At 39.1% G+C, this 15,070-nt stretch overlaps 2 protein-coding genes across 10 annotated transcripts in view; both read right to left on the bottom strand.

The window, feature by feature from the left end:
* Positions 1-1,109: 1,109 nt before the first annotated feature.
* LOC123309287 lies at positions 1,110-4,052 on the bottom strand. Its single transcript, XM_044892322.1, has 3 exons — positions 3,690-4,052; positions 2,606-2,724; positions 1,110-2,084 (listed from the first exon to the last, which is right to left on the bottom strand). Exons 1-3 carry the CDS (start codon positions 3,715-3,717, stop codon positions 1,860-1,862), a joined length of 372 nt encoding a protein of 123 aa, XP_044748257.1. The 5' UTR covers positions 3,718-4,052; the 3' UTR covers positions 1,110-1,859.
* Positions 4,053-4,968: 916 nt separating this feature from the next.
* LOC123309085 (uncharacterized protein CG43867) overlaps positions 4,969-15,070 on the bottom strand; it is a 152,800-nt gene continuing 142,698 nt past the window's right edge. For 3 of the 9 annotated variants that reach the window (XM_044891958.1, XM_044891964.1, XM_044891965.1), the window contains 12 exons: positions 12,327-12,658; positions 11,904-12,213; positions 11,525-11,713; positions 11,353-11,467; positions 11,071-11,244; positions 10,793-11,016; positions 10,363-10,701; positions 9,963-10,181; positions 9,674-9,904; positions 7,599-7,950; positions 6,555-7,447; positions 4,969-6,416 (listed from right to left, as the gene is read on the bottom strand). In XM_044891958.1, the coding sequence (XP_044747893.1) occupies positions 5,949-6,416; positions 6,555-7,447; positions 7,599-7,950; positions 9,674-9,904; positions 9,963-10,181; positions 10,363-10,701; positions 10,793-11,016; positions 11,071-11,244; positions 11,353-11,467; positions 11,525-11,713; positions 11,904-12,213; positions 12,327-12,658 (3,846 nt within the window). In that variant the 3' untranslated portion in view covers positions 4,969-5,948. The remainder of the gene's footprint in view (positions 6,417-6,554; positions 7,448-7,598; positions 7,951-9,673; positions 9,905-9,962; positions 10,182-10,362; positions 10,702-10,792; positions 11,017-11,070; positions 11,245-11,352; positions 11,468-11,524; positions 11,714-11,903; positions 12,214-12,326; positions 12,659-15,070) is intronic. The other 6 variants (XM_044891960.1, XM_044891966.1, XM_044891961.1 and 3 more) reach the window with 5 other exon arrangements.

The following is a 15,070-nucleotide window of genomic DNA, read 5'->3' as shown; positions in this document are numbered from 1 at the left end:
GTAATTCATCCTCAAAAAACATATATTCGATTCGATTCAGAATATTTTTTACCACCATTCTTTTCAGCTAATTCGAATTCGATAATGATTCTCTAAAACTGGGTCTTTCAACGAAATACTCCATTCCATACTTAAATTGATGGAATGAGTGGAATTTTTAGAATGCCCTCTCACAAGTATCTCGATTTTTCATTAAATATAAGTAATTTATTTTCTACTTAATGATATGATAAGGTATCTTTTCGACATAGAACTTTAAACTTTTCGAAAAACGATGAATCTGTTTCATTCTGTACTTTGCCTGTCTTGGGCAATCTTTTCAAACATCAAACATCAATTCTTAAGATTCTTCCATGGGAGAAAGAGGAATGTTTCTGAAATCAATCATTGAAAAGTCAAAGAGAAACTGATCGAAAAATTCCAATTATTCAAAGTAATCGAATATTAATTACTCTCTCAAGAAGTTCAATATTTGAATTTTTCAGGGCTGATCAGGTGAAATGGGAATCTCATAGTCATAAAATCCAAAGCTGGATTACTTGAGAAAGTAATTTATCCCTGAAGAAATGAATTTTTGAAAATAGTTGGATAAATGAGTGTATAAATATGCTTTGCCTAAACTACTGGTTCCTATTTCACATAAATCAGTTTTCCTTATCTCCTCCTCTCCTGGTAAGTGTTCAACTGGGCATTCTCATGGTGGTTTCTGCTTCAATCCTCGACTCTGTATCAAATGAAACTTTTTCATTACTCAGCTTTCATATTTTCCACTCGAATTGTGGAATCTCAAGATTCAAACAACTCCATGTATTTGTTAATGTATATAACAAACTGTGATTCTGTTACTGGCCAATAATATTAAGGACTTAGATGTAAGAATTTTGTAGACGATATGTCATCGCCGGTGCTATATTTTCATATGAATATCTTCGTTTTGTCCAAGGGACGCGCGAAAAAAAAAACGGTGGAGCTATTGATAGGGGTGCAATATTGAAATCGACTGATTTGGATTATCGAAAACTGGTGGAATTGTGCGGTACTTGGTTGTATTGTCTGGGATAAGTTTTCTTGGGTTGGCAGTCAAGATTGTGGTTAGTCATTGAAACAACTCAAATTTGAAAATTTCTATTATTCATGAATATAAAATGTTATTTACAATAAAATTATACGTTCCATGTTACTTTTAGGAAAATAAATTACACTCTACCTTGACGTTTTTTATTTTTTCTAGAGATCTTTTTTGCAGCTTCATATATAAGTACTATTAGAGGTGTTTATATTTGTCCTCTATACAGTAGTAAGTATTAAATTATACTTCTTCGTGACAGTATCATAATTATTACAGAAGTCAGTAGTAATATGCACCAGTCATGAAGAATTGCTGTTTTCTTTTTATATAAAATGAGTATTCGATTTTGTGAGACTTCTATGTCTCACTGGTAACAAAAATATTTGAAGGCAGGTCTATTTCTACCGCATGATATTGATTCTAATCTGGGGATGAATATGAATAAGGTGACGCTCTCAATATTGAACAGTGAATTTCTGAAGCCATCTTCTTCATATTTTTAGACACTTTGAAGTATCGAGGATTGATTCAAATCAGTATTTGATTATTTTACTCCAGTAGTGAAGCTCAAAACTGGTTCAGGGCTCTTACTATTGAAAAAAATATATCACTATTTAATCGACTACCCACACGCTGCTAATAAAGGCTCAGAAAACTGTCAACCGTTACTGATTTCTTCAACCAACAGTAAGTAGTATCCACTATTATAAACTATTATAAATGCTGTTCTCTGTAAGACCACCAATAAGTTGTATTACTTAACGTCCTTTTAAAAAATCGAATTTCTTCATCAAAACGACGTTCGGGTTGTCAGTTTAGCGCTTGGTCTCGTGTTCGATAGAATTTTTGCTGCCTCGCTTATTCTGTCGTCGAAATCTGTCTTTTCCAGTTTTCCCATGTCTGCTGCTCGTTTGAACTCTTCGAATTTCTTGTTGAGGAGGTTTAGTTCTACCTCGGATTTTGAGGAGCAACTGGGTTGCGGTGTTGAGTCCTCGATGTTTTCCTCGTCTACTTCCTGGAATCATTTGAATGATTTTTGAAAAAAGTATTTACGTACTACTCATATACAGCAGAGGAAAAACTGATTCAATTACTTATGCACAAATCGAGTCTAGAAAACCGGAGTGGTATATTTGGCAACTATAACTACTAACTGCTGTTCATAGTCGTATAATATGACGCGTTGAAAATGAAAGTGTTATTCAATTGGCTATTGATTTTAATGCTAGCCAGCTATTGAAAGGATTCTTCCTAATGTGAATATCGAATTTATCTGGAAAACCCCTGAACTTGAAAATGAATTTCTATCTCAAATTTCCTGCCTTAACACAGCATTAACTTTAGAAACATACAAACTCGATTCGAATAGGTTTAACCGGTTAACAAATAGGTTGAGATATGAAGCAATAAGCAGGTCATCGAATACATTGCAAAAAGATTCATCATCTTGAGATTCTCAAATCTAGACAGAGATGAACGACCTAATACATCCAGAAATATAACTGAGTGATGTTCATCTCAAATTTTGATACTCACTTGAATCTCTGAAAAAGTTACCGGCTGTGTCCTGTACCTGAACGAACCACCTCGTCTCTTTTTCGGTATCACTCTTCTGTGCAGTCTTGACATTGGTTCAGGATACATGGTGTCCATTGCTGAAATATCAATCATTCACTGAACATTGGAAATAGCTACCCAATACAAGAAATTATTCGTACGACTGTCAAAAATCATAGGGAGTACAAATTTATGACCACTTGTCCATATGAATATACACGTCATACCTATTTATATCATTATTCTTTTAGAGTATGTAACTAGTGTTAAAGATTGAACAGCCAAATAAGATTAACAACAAGAAACAGATTTGTGTGGAAGTAATGTAAACAGGGTGTTAGTAAATAGTCTATTTTTGATAGCTTGATTTATTTTGAACAGATATAAGATCTCTTAATTTTTTTCTAAAAGTAACGGTTTCTCAGAAAGAATTTTTTATAAACAGGAAGCCTGAGTCGAATTTAAATTCAGGCGGATATCATGTTGACATTATAGGAAACACCACCAATATTTTGTCAAAAAATTAAAAATTGCTTTTCAGCACCATCTTTAAGGGGCTGTTCAAGAAAAAAGAACCACATACACCCCTTAAATTTTTTCGCAAACATCTATTGACACCCTGTAAATTGAACTGCTAATTGTCGTAGAGCTTGATATAGTGAATTATCAGATTTTCTCTCATTATGTTACCTATAAATAAATCAGTCAATATCTGTTGAAATGTGATATATCTTCATGCGATCATATCCAAATAAGAAATTTCATGTTTTATTTTGACATGACTTCCTTCTGTTTTCTTAAGCGATTATCGAATTAAAAATATTGAATTTTTCTTTATATTTAGTGGAGTGATGACTCGAGATGGTTTTTTGATATAGTAAGACGAGCAAAACGATTCAGAGCCATCAGAATATCGGACAGGTTTACATATCCGAAACGTAGGCATATCAGAGTTATTTATAATTCAAATGACTTGTGTTTTTCGCCCTACATAAAGTTAATTCGAATGTCTTACACACGGCGATCTATCTAAATATACACAACATCGAATTTTTATACTTACACTGCGTTGGAGACGACAAAGAAGGCATTACAGTGGAAAACACAAAACAATATATCACAGATATCGCCGAGAAGTTCGATAAAGACCACGAAATCGGGAGCCTCTCTATTTACAAGATATATTTCATGCGATTTTCTAATTTTAAACGGCGCACTTTGCATGCGATGGCGTTGCGGCTTGATCTGGTCGTCTTTTCAGCATTTCAGGTCGCGTGAATTTTCGGGAGTGTGCGAACTTGAACGTTTTTCATTCTACGAAATTTCATAGTTGGGAAATACGCGCGCGACGTATTAATAGAGTTCACTCTGTGTTTGTTTTGTAACGAAACGGAAAAATTTTATTAGAAAAATATTTCCGGCGATAACGTGTCAGTATACTCTTGTCGGTAGGTAGTTGGAAAAATTATATGGGATCTAATTATTCTCGGAAAAGCTTCTTGGTTATAAACTGACGAACTAATTTTGTTCAGGGTTTGAGGTGAGAAGTAGGTGATCATCGCTGGGTATACAGGATGATTCATTTGAAGATCTGGTGTGAATTTTGTCTCCCAGTTTCTGATTTATATCGTTCTTTTTCCTATATTCCGGAAGAATAAGGCAATAATTGGGATATTCTAATAATGGTCTTCATCTTGACCTAGATTTCCCAAATTAAGAAGGGTCTACACCGTTTCGGTAGTCAGCTCAAAGAGAAAAAGGTATATCTTTTACGTCAGAAACCACTTATTCATTTTGGATTTTCATTATAATTCAATTCAGTTAGTTCGTCATCTTGCAAACTCAGTAATTTTTTCATTCGTCAAACGAAAAAAAAAAATAGGACAATTTTTTCATTGAATAACGAATCTTTTTTCGTGTTATTGACTTTCCGAGGTAAAATGATTCTTCCAATGAATTTCCACATAAAAAAATTTCAAGAAAAGTCTCGCCATTTGCTAAAATTCCAAATCTGCTGAAATTGAAAAAAGACGTTCGTAAACTGCTACCATCTTTTCGACGAAAGTTGGAACTATTGCAATATTTGCAACTTCTACTGATCGTTCAAGTGTTCTGGCAACACCCCAACTTCTTATGTATAGTTTAGATCTCTGGATGGAACTCTTTACGACCATAATGAGTCAACACACAGCCAGAAAATGTAAATTTTTCTCTCAGCGTAGTTCTTGATGTTAACTGGCTGCTAAAATGAAACTTCTGCAAGAAGGGAGCTTCATGCCACATCCGGTAGAGGGCCTCTTTGGTTTCCAGCGCAATGTTCCATGAATAAATAAAGAAAGACGAAATATAAATCTGCATTTATTCGAATAAATTATTAATGTCTATGAAATATCATACGATAAAAATAAACAAATCAATATCACTCATTGAATCTAATTCAATATGCCCTATAACATGAAAAAAATACAGTTTACATTTTTCAAAGTAGATAAAACTCTTATTGTGGTAACTATTGTCAAAACATGCATACATTACAAAATATGGACTAGATGGTGTTTTGGATATTTCGTACAAAATTCAACATCGATTTCATCAGCTTCGCCATACAAAACGTTGCCTGGAACCTACAAGAAGATTGGAGGGTATTTTCGTCTTGTGAATTGTAAACATTTTATGGGGATTAAAGAAACATTCAGGTATTTTCGCTGAAAACCAAAAACCTCTGATAGTTTCAGGAAAATTGATAACTGAAATACGAAAATGACCCTAAAATCTTTCTTTTTTTCATCAGTGTTATTGTTTTTCATTGGTTGTTTTACTGTATTCCCAAAAGTAAAATCCTCTTAAAAAAAAATCAGATTCGTAACATAAACCTAAATCGATTAGTTTTAGGTACAAAATATGCTATTTTTCATTAAAAAAAAATTTTTAAATAATACAAACCCCTTGGAATCAGCTGTACCTATATTTAATATTTACACATTGCGGTTACCTTATGTACAATATCGACAGAATACGCACGTTGGGGTTAGTCAAGCGAGGGGACTAAATATACAAGGTTTCCCCCCTAAAAATCCAATCGAACGCATCTCCGAAACCATTTTTCTGCAAACGTCGTCCTCAAGCAATGAAAATGAAAAATAATTTGTTCGACATCGACTCAGCCCACATCGTCTGCAGAAAACCAAAATTTCACCAGAATTCAGAAATGATTTCGATAGGAGTTCAAAGTGAAAAACCCCCCATATATATTGACACTGCATATGACAGGTGACGTATGACACATGACGAATATCTATGGTTTGACACACGAGTGTTTGTATCATGCTAAACCGGAATCGACATGAGTACGCCTCTTTGAGTCCGTCCTCTGCAGTCCACCGTGATCAGGGGTAGATTTGAGTATATCCGGTTGGCTATGATTGGCAATAGTTTGGCTGATGACAGACTGGTTCACCATCGACTGATTAACGGAGACGATAGTGCCTCTACTGAGCGTTCCGAGCAAGGGAGTACCGGGATTATTTATCAACAAATTCATATAATCAGCGATCAAAAGCGTCAGTTCTAATATCTTGGGTTTACTCAAATTGAAAATCAGTTTTTGGGAGGGCTGTTGGTCGTTCTGGGTGACAACCAGCATGAAGTCTTCTTGGCACCCGCCGAAGGTTAGGACGTTGGTGTAAGGGTATCGGGTACGTTGCTGCATGGTTGCCAAGTCTAATATCGTGATGGAGTCCTCATTGACAGCCATCCACGTCATGGGTGCGTCGGGTTGTTTGAGTTTTGCCTGCGATGAAGAAATTTGTTAAACTTCAATCGCATTCAAAATTGTTTGAATCTAATATTGTGAGGAGAATGTTCTTAATAAAATTCTAGTGTTTGTTTTTTCTGTCCTGAATACATAAATAGCAACCCCAATACTCACCTGGAATAGGGTAGCTCCGAAGAAAGGCCACTTCCTAGTGCACGTCAGAAATATCCGCACGCAGTCCAGCTGGGTCCTTCCCTTGAGTCCCCTCCATTTGTCCAGAAGCTTAGCTTGCAAGTCTGCAAGACCCTCTTGGTTCAACTGATCGCGGTATCGATAGGGGTAGAACTTGTCTATGGCAGTGAGGGCCTGATTGGAATGAGCCGTGAGGATGCTCTGGACGTTACTCAGAGCGTTCAGGGTATTCGAGCAGGTGTTCTGTGGACTGAAAGTACCCCTCACCGATTTCGGACTCTGATGTTTGTTGGAAGTGGTACCCGGATGGCTTTGAGAAATGCTAGCACCCAGGTTTTTGGTACCGAGAGAACACTCTCCTAAATCTAATTGAGCCATTAGTGCAGCCAATTCGAGCGCCAACTCTCTGCTTAACGGGAATCTACCGGCAACTATCTGCTTGTTGACTTGGTAGCAAAGCAGTAACCTCTCCTTATCCGTTTCCAACCTTGCGCTGTTCTTCCACCACAATCTATTTTTATAGGTCAATCGTATCACTTTTGTGTTTTCGAACTTGCCCAAACCTTTTTCCCTCAAGGCTATTTCCCATTTCGAGATTATATCACAAAGTTTAGCGTTGGGGTCCAAGGTATGCTCTAGGTCTTTCTCGATGGGGTCATCGCTGAAAATGGCGAAGCCGTTGTTTATCCTGCAACCGATCTCCGTAGCCAGACTATCCTGGAATTCTTTTATGGAGGTCGAGCCGTCGAAACTCGTGATGTGGTAGGTGCCGTTGAGTAGGTGGATGGGCATAGAGTGAGGCAGGGAATGGTGTTGAGGGTTCTTAAGCAGAATGCTGAGTACCTCCATTCTCGAGGGCTTCAGTTCTCTACCACCTGAAACGAACGACAAAACTTTTCGAATCGAATCAAGCAACTGGAGGAAGGGATGAATATTACACTGGTGACAGCGGTGGGATTTTAGTAAATTTTTCTGGTGTAGAATACTAAGTATATTTAGGTCTGTGTGAGACAATTGGTAACAAACCTGTCAGAATCGTTCTCTCCAGAGCTCTCTCGCAATAAGCCGCGTATTTGCCGCACTCCGTCCTATTATCCGCGTTTTTCTGCAGATGCTGCTTCAAGAACCACAACAGCCTGGAAGACTTGGGTACGAACAGGCTGACCGCTAGCGCCAGCAACTGCCACCCTTGCAGGAAGGTGAAGCTGGGAGGCCCCTTGGTGTCTTTGTGCTCCTTAAAGCACTCCTTGTGCTCCTTGTACTTCTCCTCCTGCGAAGCCTGTATGGCGGAAGATGCAATTTGTTGGTCAGAAGTGCTATTTATACTGGGCGTTGTTTCACAAGTGAATAGGCTTTGCGTTGCGCAAAGGAGCAATTGCTGAAAAGAATTTTGGTGTTTCCATGTACAGTTCGACTTTTTCATTTTGCGACTAGCAGATTTATGTTCCAATGTTGTTTGTATGTGCCGTGTTAGAATATTTGTTTGTGTGTCTGTGTTGAAAGTGAAGATTCGAAAATGGACAAGACAAGAAGATGAATTAGAGGTTTATACGGATTTATCCAAATTCCACCCCATGAAAACTATCACTACTTTGTATCATCTAATGATTCTAAACTAGATAGTTGAAATACGAATTATATCGGAACAGTTAATGAAAATAATCATTCTAAGTGAATACAAAAATGATAAATTTCGTCTAATCACCACTATGTGTTCTAATCTACATCAATAATGTTTGCAGGTAATAGTGTGAGGGTTCTCCAATTTACTTCAAATGATTAAACAAAGACAACTTCCTCAAAAACAGCGATAACCATATATACAGGTTGTGTCAAAAAACTAAGAGTGTTTTAAGTATAACTGTAGAAATTCGATATCGGATTCAATATGTCAATCACAGTATTCTGAGCTTAATAAAAGTTTTGAATGTTTTCTTGGCACCACAAATAAATTTATTCATTCATTGTACCGAATGCGATCTAGCAACTATTGTGAAGATGTGAAAGTATTAGCTGTGTAAAAAATGTTTATGAGATCTCAACAGACAATACACATATGTACAGGCAATCTATTCTAGATCTGAGAACTGAAAAATAAAGGAGTAGAACAAATAAAAACAAGAGAAACACCAACATTCTTGAAAAATTAATAAATAATTTCCACTCTAGAGTGGCGAAACAATACAATTTCTGTTCCTACACCTAAATTTAGAAATATTCAGAGCGGCTCATGCTTCATAAGAAATCAATAAAACTATAACTTCTGTACTGTCAATATTTTTCTAAGAAATTTTCTTTGCATGGAGGAGCAATTGATAACGATATCTGAAGACAGATAATTCAACAATGCAGAATTCTTTTCATATATAATACTTCAAAAGTCAATTTTTGAGTTCATAACTAAGAGTTTGAAATGAATTGAAAAGAACGAGCAAAATATTGAAAATGCATTGTGAATTAATCGCCCTGTGTTATCTAAATTAATAGCTCTACGCAGCCCAAAATAAAATGTGAGGCGGTCTGAAATAAGCGAAGCATAAATGAAATGTTTGATTATGCGAATGACTGAAAGCACTATTCAATTTACCTCGACGATGTTGTTACATGATCGTACTGAAACTTTATTCGAACAAGAATGAAAGTATAGATTTTGAGTGCCATAAAGGAACGAGTTCGAAAACCGCTGAATGATATCGAAGGAGGAGCTTCATAAATTCCATAACGACCGTTGACTCAAAGGTGAATCAATCAATTTCCCACATCACTGTGTGCTACATAACTTCTGTCAACCTCGGAAAAACAGGTCAGTTTCGAAATAATCCATTAACGATCCCTATTAATGCATGATTTCCTATTAATAAACGATTTCTTGTTAATGCACGATTACTCAGTTCCAACCGAACATAAAGAAACAATGAGGTATTCAAATAACATAAAGAGTGTCAAAATTAATTCTCCAATTCGACATAACGAATCGGATCTTCTAAAACCCAAGATTTTCTTAGTTTCGCACTCGTTCCCTCCTAACGCTCCATATTTCCGAGTAAAGACCGACTTCAAATCAATTAAAAATAAAAACCAAATATAAAAAGCGCACTTACACTTTTCTTAAGCAACTTAGAAGTGGATACCTGCACTCCGAGTTTAGGAAGAGGACAACTCTTGCTAGTCTGCTTGATGAGAGCGCAGATCAGTTCGGCCTGCAGCTCGGGCATGTCGAGGCATTGCTGGAGGGCGTTTTGAGCGAGGATCACGTGGTAATCTATTCCAGCCTGGTCCACTTGAGCCGACATGAACAACTGGAGGCACTTGAAGAGTTTTATGGCTTCAGACTGCGGGGAGATATCCGTTGATGAATCGAGGGATCACTTGGACGTTTTCTCATCTTACCTGCAATGCCTCTGTTGGCAGCTTGGTGAGGGGGAAATAGGAAGGGATGGCTCCATCTTTGGTACAAGGCACGTGTAAAAGAACCGGATGCCTCCATAGAACACAGTTGGTGTCACCGTCGACCTCCATGAGTTTGTGGATGAGCTGTTCGTACTGTGTACCTGTACTTGGTCCTCCGCCGCTGGCTACTGTCAGGTGGTATAACCAAGAATCCTTCTCCTTGAAAAAATGGAATAAGGTTATTAGGGGGATCTCTCAAGATAGGAAGAAAGGCCTAGAAAGGGAAAAAAAGAATCTTTCGGTTTGGGACACACTAATAGGTTCCTCTTTCAGAGATTTGGAATGAGAGACACCATCTGTATGATTATATCGGCTAGAAAACTAGCTCGTTTGTACTCACTTGCTTTCCGGGGCACAAGAGATAGGTCGGTCCCTGGTTCGTTGGAAATATACCGATCGTCAGGTCCGGCTGCTCTTGGTCCTTCTCCTCGGAATCCGAATCCGACATATGCTCAACTTCCTCCACCCGCGCGTCCCTCATGTTTATCTGGCCGGCCGGGGTCTGGTCGTTAGGCGCTTTGAAATATAGGAACATCTTGCCAATAAGGACGCACCAGCATTTTTTCGCGTGTCCGTTCTTGACCTTCGTCAGCCAGCCCTGCACCGCCGGCTTGCTCTCCTCCCTGCTGAGCAGTATCTTTGTTGCGTTTCTCCTTTGTACGTTCTGAAGAACCCTCACCTGAGACACAAACACACATCAATATTCCTTTTCCAAGAACTTCCTCTAGAGAAGTAGTGAAAATGTGAAAAATTGAGGTTGAATTACTCACCCAATCTTCCATGGCAGTCAACGAATCGGCCGTCAAATAATACGTCTTCTTGCCCGTGTCTATTTCGAAAGTATTCGATCCTTCCGCCCTTGTTATCTTACAAATATCGTCTAATATAATTTGACCCTGAGGTTTCCTATTCGTATCGTTTTGTCCCTTGTAATACGTCAAAGTGCCGTTCTTCAAAACGAACCATCTCTTCCGCCACGTCTTCAATTTTCCACCTACGTACAACCCACGTCACCATCTCGTCAACTTCGATCTTAACATCGACTTACCTAGTTTGGCCAGCGATCCGGACTTCTCCAGACTCTCCAGTCTCTTGGGACTGTCCAGATACGAGGTCCTGAGCAACATGGAGGATTCCAAACTGGCAGTATCACAGCTTAAAGCGTCGGGGGGTACAGCGTAGTCGTCGGACATTCCCGATTCGAAGGAGGTATCTGAAACACCTTTGCGTGAAGGTTGATTAAGTGGAAAGCTAAGCGAAGCAAACTAAAAACATAACAGAGATGTTCGATTGTCGAGTAACGCACTGCATTGTGAACAGCAAGATTTACCTCTGGTTTTGCTTTTGCTCGGCGAACCGCTGCTGCTGGAAGCTGTCCTCTTTCCAGGACTAGATCCAGAGGTGTCTCCTGAGCTTCGGCTATTAGTATTGGTGCCGTCCACAGCCTAGGCAAAGAAGGAATTGATACCAAAGGAAGTGAAATTAAGGGAAGGCTGACTTACCGTTGTATTGTTGCCTTCACCATCACTTGAATCATCGGAAGAGTCACCAGTGAAGGGCATTGAGCGGATTTGGCTAGCCCTTCCTTTGACAGTGGCGTAGACCGGAACAGGGATGTCCTGATAGCCAGCCTGCTCCGGTCCTAGATCACTCGGCGTGGTGCCAGTGAGTGTGAGTCCATCGGCAGCCACCTAAAGAAGAAAACTCATGATATCTTATCGATTATTGGCAGTTCAGAAACAATTTCGCAAACTACGAGAATCAATCTGCCTGAAAGGCCACCTAAAGGATGGTCAAACAGTCTAGATCCACCAAAGACAGGACAGTGGCGAACCATGGCTGAAGGCAATTTGGAGTAACTCTTGATAATATTCCTCTTACCTGATAAATTCTGTCTTCCCAACTTGGAAACCTATGCAGAGGAGGTGTGGGGGCTCTAGGCCATGGCACTTTTTCCCTGCTCGGAGTGTAGATCTCCGCGTAGTCGTGGGCAAGGTCTGGATCCGAAGCACTACTACTAGGCACTCTTCCGAGACTTAGGTTATCTACAGCTGCTCGGAGATCGTCCGTTAGTGGATCCATGCTGGAAGTACTGGTTCCGAAATTAACACTACTGACTAGGGTACTTGGAACTGCGGGTTCAAAGTTGCTGGAAAGGCAGACTGATTGGTGTCTTCTGTGTTTGGAGCTCCTGGAAAAAGAATTCAACTGATGTGAAGTGAAATAGAAGCATGCAATAACTACGGACAGTTTTGTGTTTGGTCGGGAACATAACAATGTCAGATCTACCCAAGAGATACTCACTTATTACTGAGATTCGTTGCCGGTAACTTGTGCCTGTCGGGCGAGCAACTCTCCGACCTCCGTCTGTCCGCAGAAGCCAGGTGATTCCTCAACAGCTCCAGCTGCTGATTGCACTTGATGTTCTGCTCTCTCAACGTCTGGTTCTGCTGTTCCAGTTCTCTGAGCTTATTGGTGACCCATTCCTTGATACGTGCAGCTTTAGCCTCTACCTGTCTCGCGTCGTGGAGCCTCAACTGGCGTTGCTCCTCGACCTCTCCCTCCAAACGGTGGATCTGGACGCTATTGGGGTCGCTTTTCTGAGACCATGCCAGTTTCTGTTCCATTATTCGGACCTGGAAGAGGAGAAAAGGGTTCGTCAGGTTCGGTCTGTTGTTTTGCTCCCAGTTGAAGCATGTTTTTATCATATACGTATACAAGGTTAATTGAAAAAGTCGAGAAATATTCGCGATGATGATAGAACATCGAAAAATAAGTGGTCTTTGTCTACTGAGCTTTCATCTAAAGGGTTCTACAACATTATATGAAAACCCACAATATTCATCGACAAAAAATTACCCTTTCATCGCAACTTTTCACACAGAAAGAATATTTAACATAGGGCCATTAATAAAATTTGGCTGACCAATTATCACATATCAAAATCACCAAACTGTATCTCACAGACCTCAGTGATATCACTCCCTAACCCCGCACAATAACGCGAGGACCACACTGCTTAAATATAAACGTAAGGACAAAAATAAAAACATTACCCATCTTGAATAGACTTCCGCCGACCATCAAAAGTGGAATTAAACTGAATCGAATCCACTCCCGAGGAATACCGAGTCGTCTGAAGAGATTTTAGATGTCTAAAATTAAATGTCACGTACTACAAATTTAGCCGCATATCACACCTCGACAAAAAGACATCATCGCGTCCACGACAAGTAAAACACATCCACGATCGAAGCTTCGAACACAGTGCAGAGCGAGAATGTGGCTCTCAGCACAGGGTGCTACTCTACGTTACTCCCTGCGATGAGTAATAAAAACGCTAAGTACGGATCGCAGGGGGCGCCTGGCCGTCCCGACGTTCAATTGTTCGGCTCACAGAACTTCCCCAAGCGTCGGTTGTTTCAGTTTCATGCAGGGGTAGGTCTTTACGCTGCAGCGACTGCACGGGGGGGTTTTACCGAATGAGAGTGACAAACAACGGCTTTGTCGAGCGAAGGAAGGAGTCGTCAGTGAGGTGAATTTTAAAATACTGACGGAGGAAACAGATCGGAGTGCTCCATGTCTCATACTATTGTTTTCGATAATTGTACGGTTAATTCTTGTATGAGTCGTTTCGGTTACTGGTTAGGTTGATGGAATGGATTCGAAGAAGATTTAATAGTAGGGATCAATTTATATTTTTAACGCTGCGATTAAAATTGTTATTCGACCTTGGATCACACTGATGACTATACAGGGTGTCCCAGGGTGGGTGGCCTATTATACGTTACGGAGGACATGGATCTAATAAATAAGGCATAGAAAATCTACCTATTTCTCATTTTAGGAAGCTGAAATTTGGAAAATAGGTCACTCAGATCCTGAGGATGGATTTTGTGTAAAAAAACTTGATTTTCCACATATAGGGTGTTCCAAACCTCTTCGTCTTTTCACTCGATACAGAAACGGCAAAAAACTTGTTTTTCAAATGGAGCACCTTACTTTTCATCTGTTTTTTCGGAGAAAATCAAAATACGCATCTAACGATGTTGCATGATCTCTTACGAAAATCTAATGGTACAGTTGTAGGAAAGTGCATCAAGATTTGATGCCCCATCAAGTTTTAAAACTGTAATTTTTGAAGGGAAAAATTGAGGATTAATATTTTGCCGGAGTATCGAATTTTAAAGTACTTTCCTGCAACTGGACGGAAGTCAACTTTCTATGAAAGTGGGGGTTCTAAGCTTACGACTTCTGTTGCTACCGTGGATGTGTTACCACGTTTATTTCGTGAATTAACTGAACTGAAGGTGTCTCGAAAATCTTGAAGCAAATGGGCATCATTTTGAAGATTTGTTGTATAAGTCTGGATAGATTTCATTGAACATTCTGCAACTTCTTTTCAATGTTCTCATCACATTGTCCATGAATAACAAATAATCTCAATGAAACTTCATTAGAATAACCGTGAATTCTAACCATTTTTTACACACATATCCTTGTATGAATGAGACACTGTTGAAAGTTTTTCATCGATTGCTATAAATGTGTTCGAAATACGAGGATGTGATATCTAGTTAGCCTGGACCAGTTCCATGCATAAAAAATATTGCGTTACCATAGCAAAGAACAATAACTTATTAGAAGTGTCGTGTGAAGTTTGAGGCCAAAAAAGTAAACCAGAGTTACGCAATAAATTAGAAGAAAGAAGATGCGACCGTGAAAAATTGGACTGCAAGCTTCAAAAGAGGTAAATTCTCCATTGAAGATGATGACCGATCGGAAAGGCCAATTTCTGTGTCAGTACCCGAAAATATGGATGCAGTTCAAGACATGATTTTATCAGACCGTCGAATTGGGCTAAAAAGGATATCTGAAGCTCTGAATCTTTCATAGGAACGCGTTTATTATATAGTTCACGTCAATTTAAGCATGAGAAAAATTGCTGCAAAATGGATCCCCAAATGTTTGAATGTTGACCAAAAGCGTGCAAGGGTAGAAGCATCGCGTTCGATCTGTGCTCGATTTGAAAACGATGAAGACTTTTT

This window comes from Coccinella septempunctata, chromosome 3 (assembly GCF_907165205.1).
Source record: "Coccinella septempunctata chromosome 3, icCocSept1.1, whole genome shotgun sequence".
Classification (NCBI taxonomy): domain Eukaryota; kingdom Metazoa; phylum Arthropoda; class Insecta; order Coleoptera; family Coccinellidae; genus Coccinella; species Coccinella septempunctata.
The sequence above is the reverse complement of the archived record's forward strand: the minus strand, read 5'-3'. Positions and strand labels throughout refer to the sequence as shown.

What these genes read in the sequence shown, in the direction of transcription:
- LOC123309287 (XM_044892322.1), bottom strand. Translation starts at nt 3,717, where the DNA reads ATGCCTTCTTTGTCGTCTCCAACGCAGT. An exon ending in TTTGTCGTCTCCAACGCAGT is followed by an intron (nt 2,725 to 3,689) that starts GTAAGTATAAAA and finishes TTGATATTTCAG; the next exon opens with CAATGGACACCATGTATCCT. An exon ending in TAACTTTTTCAGAGATTCAA is followed by an intron (nt 2,085 to 2,605) that starts GTGAGTATCAAA and finishes AAATGATTCCAG; the next exon opens with GAAGTAGACGAGGAAAACAT.